At 29.8% G+C, this 11,401-nt stretch overlaps 1 protein-coding gene across 1 annotated transcript; it reads left to right on the top strand.

The window, feature by feature from the left end:
* Window positions 1–4,152: 4,152 nt before the first annotated feature.
* Window positions 4,153–10,333, top strand: LOC124532651. The gene is made up of 7 exons (XM_047107683.1): window positions 4,153–4,381; window positions 6,710–6,786; window positions 8,109–8,216; window positions 8,470–8,595; window positions 8,669–8,740; window positions 9,639–9,782; window positions 10,146–10,333. The coding sequence occupies exons 3-7, from the start codon at window positions 8,139–8,141 to the stop codon at window positions 10,215–10,217; spliced, it is 492 nt and encodes a 163-aa protein (XP_046963639.1). The 5' UTR covers window positions 4,153–4,381; window positions 6,710–6,786; window positions 8,109–8,138; the 3' UTR covers window positions 10,218–10,333.
* The last annotated feature ends 1,068 nt before the right edge of the window (window positions 10,334–11,401 follow it).

Here is an 11,401-nt window from a genome sequence, read left to right on the forward strand (position 1 = left end):
AAATAGAGAGTTACTACTTTGTAGTAGTTAAGCGTAATGTTTGTGTTAGGTTAAGTTCATAAATGGACTGGACATATGCTCCGGTGCAAAAAGGAGAAATGGAGTAATGAAGTACGGAATGATATCGTTTGTAAATCTCGAAAAGATATTGTGGCCCTCTCTATCGAACGTACTATCGAACTATCCTGCGTGGAATTTCCACAGTACATTATAGTCTGCGTGTACCGGCCCCCATCGGGAGATTATTATTTGTTTGAAACCACTATGGAGGACATTCTTAAAAAGCTATGTAAAACTAATAAATACATAATTGTATGTGGGGACTTTAACGTCGACTTACTTAAAGAAACTACGTTAAGTGTTCGGTTGGTTGCCTTGTTTATGTCATTTAATTTAACTCATAGAGTTAATGAACCGACGCGAATAACCGACGGCACTTCTACGTGTATTGATAATGTGTTCTGTGACTGTGAAATATATGAAGTATCAATTATAAATAATTTAACTTCTGACCATTGTGGTCAGAAGTTTTCATTAAAACACAAAGAAATAAATCATTTAAAAAAAATAACATACAGGCCAATAACGGCTAACAAATTACATTGTTTTAAAGATATTGTGGCGTATAAATTGTCTAATCTAGATCTTACGACACAGGATCCAAATGAGCTTTATAATTCATTTTTTGAAGTAATACTAAAAGAATTTAACAATATATTTAAAATGAAATCATGTTATAGTAACACAAAATTAAAGTTTAGTGACTGGGCTACTGTTGGTATTTATAAAAGTAGAAATAAATTATACGACTTATATGATATGAGGCGGTGGAATCGAAGCGTAGCCTTTTTAGAATACGTCATTAAATATTCAAAAATTTTTAAAACAGTATGCATTTCTGCTAAGTCCTTATATTTAAAGAAAAAAATCCTGAATTCTGATAATAGAATTAAAGCCACATGGGATGTTATTAGTAGTGTTAGTGGAAAACACAAAAAGGAAATGATACCAATAGAATTGAACACAGGTAGTAGATACACGAGTTCTGAATTAGAGGTTGCTAATTTATTTGAATCATTTTTTGATAAAGTACCCCATAAAATAACATTTCATTTAAAATCATCTACATCAAATGCAGCTAGGTTATTAAATAATAGTGTTTCTAAATGCGTTATTGATTTTTCATTTGAAACGGTTTCTGCAATAGATGTCATAAAAGTATTTAAAACTATAAATATTAAAAAAACTAACGACATATGGGGCATTTCGGTAAAATTTTTTAATAACATCATATACGATATTGCTCCGTATATAGCAGTAATTTTTAACAAGAGTTTGGACACGGGTTCATTTCCTAACTTGTTAAAATGTAGTAAAGTTTTACCACTTTTTAAAACTGGAAACAGAAGCGATCCCGGTAATTACAGGCCTATTTCAATACTCCCATCTTTAAGTAAAATTTTCGAAAAAATTATTTTAAATCAACTTCTCGTCCATTTCGGTACAAATGCTATTTTTCATGGTGAGCAATTCGGTTTTAGAAGAGGTCGCTCGACAACTGATGCGGGAATTGCGCTTCTCAAACATATTTACGATGCTTGGGAGAAATCACAGAACGCTATTGGAGTATTCTGTGATTTATCTAAAGCATTCGATTGTGTAGAACACGAAACGCTTCTTTATAAGCTCAAATATTACGGTGTTAAAGGTAAAGCTCTTGATCTCATCGCTTCATATTTAAGTCAAAGAATCCAGCAAGTTTTCATTAATGGAATAAAGTCTTCTGGATCTACGTTAAAAATGGGAGTTCCACAAGGTTCAATTTTGGGTCCCTTTCTATTCCTAGTATATATAAATGATCTTCCTTTCTATGTTAAGGGTATTTGTGATATAGTGTTGTTTGCTGACGATACTTCGCTGATTTTTAAGGTTGACAGGAAAAAAAATGACTATGACGATGTGAACGGTGCATTATCACAGATACACAATTGGTTTACAGTAAATAATTTAGTTTTGAATGCTCAAAAAACAAAATGTGTAGTTTTTACCCTACCTAATGTTAGCAAGCAAAATTATAATATATCTTTAAATGGTGACCGTCTTGAAGTAGCTGATACTACGGTGTTTTTAGGAATAGAATTAGATTCCAGACTTCAATGGACCTCTCATTTATCATCCCTAACAGGAAGACTCAGCTCCGCAACATACGCGGTTAGAAAAGTTAGACAACTAACTGATATTGATACCGCTCGTTTAGTTTATTTTGGTTATTTTCACAGTATTATGTCATATGGCATATTACTTTGGGGTAACGCTGCAGATATTGAATCTGTCTTTATTTTACAAAAGAGAGCAATTCGGTTTATTTATAATCTTGGAGCTAGAGACTCTCTTCGGGATGTTTTTAACAGAGTAGGAATACTCACTGTTGCGTCACAATATATTTACAACAATATCATGTATATTCACAGTAACATTGATCACTTTGATAAAATCAGTGATAATCATTGTATATGCACTAGAAGTAAGGATAAACTTATAACGCCAAGTTTCCGACTCCGCAAAGTCAATGGATCCTTCTTGGGGCAAGGTATCCGTTTCTATAATAAAATTCCGCAGAAATTTTTAACTTTGCCGTTTAGTAAATTCAAATCGTTTGTTAAAAATACATTGGTAGAAAAAGCATACTATTCGATACAAGATTTTGTAGATGATAAAAAAGCGTGGAGTTAATACCTGTTGACTTCCAAGCAGGATACATTAATTGAAATAATTGTATTTAATTAACATGACGTTGTATTTTTTAAATGTTAAAAAAGAGTAACTACTGAGTTTCTTGCCGGTTCTTCTCGGTAGAATCTACTTTCCGAACCGGTGGTAGCTTCACTTAATTGTAAAATGACGATTCAAAAGTGCTTATAAAAGCCTACTTGAATAAAGTTTATTTTGATTTTGATTTTTGATTTTGAAACAGTTGACAATTTGGTACCCAAGGGATGGCACTAGGAGCCGAGGTCGGAAAAGGAAGAGATGGGAGGATGACCTGAAAACAACGGTTGGTCCGCTCTGGACGAGAATAGCGGCAGACAGAATTCAGTGGAAAGAGATGGAGGAGGCCTATGCCAAAAGGCACACCGAACTGAGAGATTTTTTGTAATTTATGGATTGTTTTGTGTTGAAGTGCTAGATTTAAGTTCGGAAAATAAAGGCTTTATTATTATTATAAGTTCATAAATAGCATTCTATAACCGATTTTCCCTTTATTGGAGAGGACAAAAGGAATATCAGCAACTCCATGAAATAATGTTAACTTTTTAAAAATATATAAAATCGAATAAAGAGTAATTCCTAAGCATTAACATATAGGCAAAGTATTCGTTATTGTAATATTTGAATATTTACGATCGACAAATAATGTATGAAACGATAGTTCATATTTATTGTTATTGTTAAAAAATTGCATACGTGAAAGTAATTGATAATTTTGTAATATTTTACACATAAAGTCTAACCTTTTGCAAATACGAAGTTCCTGGACATTACAGTGATGGGTGTTACACAATTTACATAATGGGTTTCCCGCTTCCCACTTATACTTGTCCGAACGTTAACTTATCACGTTGTTTATAAATTAAAAAACAAACCGCTTATTAAAAAAATGTAAAGATACTGTAATTAATTATATATACTCAAACTACTCACCGTGCATTAATAAGAACATTAAGATAAATATAAAAATATGAATTAAGTATCAGGCGTACATTACGGAAGAGGAAGAAAAATCTGTCTGCATGTTCCCGAAAAACTGCAATTCCAATTTTCTGGGCGAAAAATTTACGAAATCTTTTCATCAGTAGCGACGATAACAGAAGTTTTAGTCAATATATTTAAATCGAACGATATTTTAATTAATTTCTAGTTCCTGGTTAGTTAAACAAGTAATAACTTATTTACAATTCATGTAAGTATGTATTTGATTAACCAGAAGTTAAGAGCAAATGATTAGTTGCATAATTGGGAGTCAAAATAGGAATTCTGAACGCTCGATGGGGTCATCTAAGTGCATTAAATTGGTAGGTATTGCATAAGTAGAACGCGGCTGACATAACGAAGACTTCGCAACTAAGCGGCCTTGGCCTCGTAGCACAGGCGGGAGTGTTCGTGTAAACATCGCATAGTGCAGCCGACCGCGCGCGTTACTAGTACCTTGTAACCATAATACAATCGAACGTACTTAATTAATTATATCGTGTATTATTTTTACTTTATTTAAGAACTTAAACCACTTCAATTATGAAATATTAAGAAATGTGTGTAAACAGGGATTCCATGTAAATTGTGAAACTATTTAATTTGGAACAACTATTTGTATAAAATTTGGGTAAGGAAGACAACATTCGTATCAATTGAAAATAATTATTACCTTAAACAACTAATTAACATACTTACATTTAATGACTTCATTAGATTTAATATTATAGTTACTCGAACAGTTATTAGTCATTAATATTTGACTGAATCTATTGATAACATTTCCCATTTAACTATTTATTTATGTATTAGAATGATTTCTTAAAATGAGTGGTTGATGATAAAAATATTCATTGTTTTTAGTTAGGTACTTAATAATTGCCTTTATTTTCTTTCGCTGACATTATAGATTAAAGTTGTAAAATATGTATCTATTTCGGATAATATTAAAGAAGTGAATAAGTAAACTGCATATTTTACACAAATATTACAATGTTATGTATATAACTAAGGCTGCAAAAGACCAACAGCCTTTCTATTTATGACCTTAACTTGTGTTGGCGCAAGATTTTTTTCGTCAGTATGTTAACATGTACGCAATTACTTTGTAAATAATATTTTAACTGTTATAATCATTGTATTTTAAAAGTATGATATATAAAACCACAAAAGCTAGTACTATACACAAGATGTGTCAATATAAGATAGAGTTGATGTAAAAGACATCAACGCGCTCGTCATATTCGTTCGTAGAAATTTTTTATTTATATTGAGAAATACAAAATCTATAATTGTATATTAAAAAACAAGAAAAGGAAATGCTTAAGAAATAAGAAATATAAGTACACTCGTGATGAATTTATATTCGAGTTTGTTTATTAAATTAAAATATAAATATTTTATATTACTACCTACTCCAGCCATCACATCAACCACGAATCAAAAAAAGTCTCTGAAAAATCGAGCTAACACAAACCTGAAGATAAACGTACACCGTTTTCTTTTGAAGTTGGTTAAAACTTATCGATGCTTAGATTGCTTTTACTAAAAAATATTTGGCTTACTTACTTACCTGTTTATTTCTTAACTGGAACTATTGCCTCATTAATAAAAGAAATTGTGATTTTTCGTTACCGCATGAACACTGTTTTTTTTAAATGGTTTGCTTAAAAAAACTCTAAAAGTAATTGGACGTTTACACAAATATCGGTACTTCATAACTAAATGTAAAGGTTTAAGTTTAAAGAGGAACATTGTATATAAAACCTGTCACCAGGAAATATTTCTCTTTAAAAAGTAGGAAGGCATGTTCATGATAATGTTAATTTTCATGACTCTAGTGCAACCTTTTTTAACTACTATATTTTATGTATGAGTTGTATTATATGCATTTTTTAACTTAGTTCAAACTTAATTATCATTTTTAAATAAAACTAATTATAACGGATGAATCGCGTATATTAATTATTTTTAAACATCCCGACGTTTCGACCACGAACACTGCAAAGTGCTCGAAACGTCGGGATGTTTAAAAATAATTAATATACGCGATTCATCCGTTATAATTAGTTTTATTTAAATGTGTAATAATCGCGAAAATTTAAGACAACATTAATTATCATTATTTGTGTAAAATTAATAAATAGATTTTGTTTTTAAAATGTTAGATGATGGGAAATTCCTCTCAAATTTAATCATCTCTAGTCCAACTGTTCTGTTCAAAGTTAATATACTTCACTAAAGTTTGAATGTCATATATATTCAATGTTTAACTCTTATTATCTTATTCACACTAATTAGTGTCAACCTGAGGTATAATAATACGAGTATGTCAGCATTAGCCAGGAAAACTCTCTCTTCATAGATTTCCTCTCTAGCAATGTTATATAATCATCATTAACATATAATTTTACCATCTTGAACGTTTAATCTTTTAGCATATTCAAATATTTTATGTCGATTTGAGTAGCAGGTGCTACCAAACAAAGTTGCATGGACGATTTTTGATTTTAACTGAAAAAACGAGAATTAATGGACATTTTAATTGTTTTTTTTTTTAAATAAAAATATATAGAATCTTTTTATCCTCATACGTTGCGTATGAATATAAATTAATGTATAGAAGTTCGAAAATATATGAAGAAATAATATGATATATAAAATTAATAATAAGGTAGTATCTGAAGATATATAATGTAACTAAGAGACACAACAAGGGAAAAGAAATGGACATTGTGCCAACCTTAAAATAAATAAGACAGAGTTATGCGATTAATTATGACTACTATAAATATGGTTAGTTATATATAAAATATCAAAGAGATGATTGGAAAATTTCGTTATATGTATTATAACTGTTGCCTGTACCTCTACAGCAACAGTTATAATACATATAAATGATTTATATCAAAATGATTAGAAAGGTATGTAAATGTATATGTAATGTTTCTTTAACCAGGGCTTAGGTGACACGAGGAACAATAACTTTTGTTTGAAGACAAAGGTAAAGGACCAAAGGGTAATTATACAGTATAGGTGAGTGCATATGATTAGCTAAAAACAAATTAAATAGTAATTAGTAGACTTTAATATTATTAGAATACTTTACAGTTTGCCACTTCACTTGGTGAAGTAAGTTTGTATTTTACATAACGTTGAGTTTAAACCGTCAAATAGTGTGAAACATTCAGGGCCGTCTTAGATCATTCCGGGACTCTGTAGAACTCGCGCACTGAGCAATATGGAAAACGTTGATGACATTTATTTGTCTCTTATGCGTGTCCTATAAATCTTATCTTTAAAAGAGTACTTAATATTTTTTATTTAATAGTACATAGTAATATAAATATGGGTATAGACGGTAAGCAGCAAAATATATATTAGAAAAAACGGTCGACCACATGTCGCTTTTAAGAAATATCACACAAAACATTTTTTTTATATTATTTTATATATGTTATTTTATTTATATATTCTCATTTTATACTGAAATATTTAGTGAGAAAAACTTTGAAACTCATTTTAAAATACTATGGTAATCGCGTAATCAACATAGAAGAAATTACTTCTGCAATTAGCCTATGGGAGGTATGGTGATATCTTTTTATATATCTTGTTTTATGTTAAATATTAGTAAATTAAACTATGAATAATCCACTGCCGAGCTGAGGCCTCCTGTAACTGTGAGGTAAAGTTTTGTGGTTTATTTTACCACATTGCCCTGTAAACATGTGACATAATATCGGTGAAATTAAACACATGCAAGATTCCTTTACGGCCGAGCATGTAATTAATCATAAGCACATGATAATAAATTTGGCTTGCCAGTGTTTGAAGCCACAATCATCAGATAAGATGAATGCGCTATAAGCACTGCGTCATTCTCTCTTATAGTACCAATATCAGAGAAAAATATATATAACAATATTACGATGTAAGGAATGAGTGTTACGAGTTACGAGATAATGAGTTATAACTTTTATCACTTGCCTGAGTAACTTACATTCACCGTCGTAAATGGGACAGCAACATAAACTATTGCTTTGCTTTGATGGTAAGATAGTTATAGAGTGGACATATTTAACGGTCAGGTAGCAATAATAAGTAGTGTTAAGATCCAGTGTGTGTAAGTATATATTACTAGGCCCCGAGTCCATTTTTTCATTTCATTTCTTTTCATGTAGCACACGGGACTCATTTTTGCCCCAAATTGGTAACACATTGACAACGCAAGGAATACTTAATATTTCTTAAAGTACCAATGTCTATGACCACTTACCAACAGGTGGCACAAAAAGACCACTTGGCAGTCAGTGGTCTAATAATTTCCATTATTTTTAATATTTGCTCTTATTTAGGTTTAAAGGACTGGCTATCTTGAGAAGAAGATGGCTCAATATACCTCCTTCACTTTAGCCACATTTATAATCATCGTTGCTGTCGCACATCTAGTCACTTCGCAACCAGTTAGTATACATAATCGTTACATATTATGTGAACATTTTTTTTGCTACATATTACATCCAATTGGTTGTGAGAACTAAGATATTACATCACTATTCTATTTGTATTCACCAATACGCCATGATAATGAAAAAAATACTTAATTTTTAATAATATTGTCTTTAATAAATAATATTAGTTTAAACTTAAATTGATTTCTTTCTCTAATGTGAATGAATGCCATGAATATTACATATTATTTTCTAATATTTGTAGCCCTTAGCTGATGACTCTATTGGAAAAGATCGTGCCCTACGTGTATCCTTATTAAAAGCAGGAAAAAATGTTGCGACTAAACCGAAATGGGGATTCTTCGGTACAGTATTCAATCTTATTCTCGAGGTAAAATAATGCTTTGTTCTTTAATTAGTATTATTTTTATATGATGTTGAGATATTATGGTTTTTTTTTTCAGCAAATTAACGACACAAAAAGCGCATATGGACAAATATCGGAATTAGTTAACAACCAATTTGTAGCAGATAATGTAAGTACGAATTGTTGGACGATTTCCATTTTTGCTTTACTTGATCTACTTTGAATAGGTATGCAAAATAAAACACAATATATCATGCCTTAATATATACAAGAATGAGAACTAAAATAAAAATTTAATACAATACAATCTTGATTATTGCTTTTAAAAAAATTGGTCAAATTTTTTTAGAGAAACATCGTCAAATAACATTTATGTCTCGGAGAATTTGTGCGTAAATAGTAGGTACTTAACGACATCGTTTATTTTCTTATTTTTTTAAATCAAATTCATAACAAAATTTTATTTGTTTTAAGAGGTATCTTTTTGGATACGAATAATAAGCTAGAGTAAGAGAAAAAGGTAAGATAATATTAAAAAGTACTTTCCTAAGTTTTATACCGGATAAATTAGACATATGTTTGATAAAATACTCACAATTTAAGTGAAACACTCACAAAAACTGAATATATTATTCAAATCAAATCAAATCAAAACTAACCTTTATTCAAGTAGGCTTTTATAAGCACTTTTGAATCGTCATTTTACAATTAAGTGAAGCTACCACCGGTTCGGAAAGTAGATTCTACCGAGAAGAACCGGCAAGAAACTCAGTAGTTACTCTTTTTTAAACATTTAAAAAATACAACGTCATGTTAATTAAATACAATTATTTCAATTAATGTATCCTGCTTGGAAGTCAACAGGTATTAACTCCACGCTTTTTTATCATCTACAAAATCTTGTATCGAATAATATGCTTTTTCTACCAATGTATTTTTTACAAACGATTTGAATTTACTAAACGGCAAAGTTAAAAATTTCTGCGGAATTTTATTATTTTTTATTAAATATATTATCCAACATAAGTACACTTGTTTAACATTTTGTGTTTGTGTTTTTGTTCCAGGCTGCTGTGACAATGGCGCCTGAGACACCAAATGGTACAACTGCAACACCAAAAATTACAAGATCAGAATTTTTAAAAATACTTGATCGTAATCTCAAAGGTTTAGCACGACTTCGTAATTTGGAATGGCGTGAATCAAGAAAGGTTTTATTGCTTTTATTTTATTAATGAACACAGAGTATGCTTGTAAAGTAAAAATAAGCTTATATTACATAATTAATATCTTTTGCAACTTTGCAATAACTATGCAACTGCTATACCGCTGTTTCTTGTTAAGAGGTAATCGGTACTTAAGCCAGTTTTCTTAACTTGCAATAGTCTATTGACTATTATCATGATGCGCTACAACAAATCGGACAGATATATCGGATAGATGATTATAATAAATTAAATTAACATTACCACCATTTTTATTGTGAAATATATGTACCTACGATTTTGAATAATGACTTAATTTCCTTTTTAATTAGATTTATTGAAACTAATCATGGTCTTCGCATTTTTTAGGATTCTTGGTCCAACGTACAAGGATACTGGGACGAACTATTTGGTGGAAAAAAGACAAGAAGTGTTGGATAATGCATTGATTTTTATACAGTGAAAAGTGAAAAACTAGATAATAAAATTTTAATTTTCTTCGAGTTCTAAATGTACGTTACCGTATAAAATAAACTGTTAATCAATTAGGTGTGGTAGTAGTAAAAAGGAATAAATTTATTATTTAATTAAATTTATTTTTAAGATTATTAATTAAGAAAAAGTGCTTAGTTTTATTGACATATGTGTAAAAATAAAATTGCAATTTTAAAACGAACTTTGTTGCGCTATTAATTTGTTAAGTAGGTAATTTAGCAATTTTTGTAAGTATACATTCAAATTCGAGTCACCCAAGACTGTTAGTGTTCAGGCAAAAGTATTAGTATGAAATAAAATGGTTAAAATTGAATAACCAGTATATATATGTATAAATCTTCTTTTCGTAGTCGCCCACAACACTAGGCTTTATGTTGTGACTCGAGTAACATTACTAAATAATCCTTTTTTACATACGAGAATAGCCTATTCCACAGAAATTAGGAAAAATGATAAACCAACCTTCGATTTACGTATCAATATCATACGATTTGGTAATAACTCAGCGACATTGATCACTACTAAGAATTTTTGATTTATAAATCTTTATTTATAATAATATTAAACTTAAAAACTTGTTTTAAATTTAACTTCACTTCCGAAATTTTAATAACAGTTTAATTCTTATTTGTATAATTACCTATCTTCCAATTATAAAAAATAATTCTGACAACTACTAGGAATTTATTTCAATGTGTCCTCTCTCAGTCGCAGAAAATTAATGATTCATTAGCGCCATTTTAATAATAATTACAGCTAAATATTAATTAGATAACAAAAGTATTACCTAAAATTATAATAATTGATTAATTTTTTTTAAAACGTATTTGTACGAGTCTATTGGTGTCGTAGGTGTTTGCTTCTGATAACATTTGAACTTTGTCCAACTTAGTAATGTACGAATGTGATAAATGATTTATTTAAAATTTTTTTACTATTATTTCTCAGAGTTATGTACATTATAACCTGTATTATCATAATGGAGTGATATTTATTTAATTTAGCGTTATGGAGAGGTATCTTCACCTGAAAAAATGGGTATTGTACCTATAAAATTAGGATATATAGTCACAATGGTGCTTGTACAGCTAGAGTATTACTGTAGATTAACATTAATTATTTTATAAACT

This window comes from Vanessa cardui, chromosome 1 (genome assembly GCF_905220365.1).
Source record: "Vanessa cardui chromosome 1, ilVanCard2.1, whole genome shotgun sequence".
NCBI lineage: Eukaryota > Metazoa > Arthropoda > Insecta > Lepidoptera > Nymphalidae > Vanessa > Vanessa cardui.

Bases quoted from the DNA above. Each gene is read 5' to 3' on its own strand.
- LOC124532651 (XM_047107683.1), top strand. From the start codon at position 8,139: ATGGCTCAATATACCTCCTTCACTTTAGCCACATTTATAATCATCGTT. The intron at 8,217-8,469 runs GTTAGTATACAT...TAATATTTGTAG, and splicing joins ATCTAGTCACTTCGCAACCA to CCCTTAGCTGATGACTCTAT. The intron at 8,596-8,668 runs GTAAAATAATGC...TTTTTTTTTCAG, and splicing joins TATTCAATCTTATTCTCGAG to CAAATTAACGACACAAAAAG.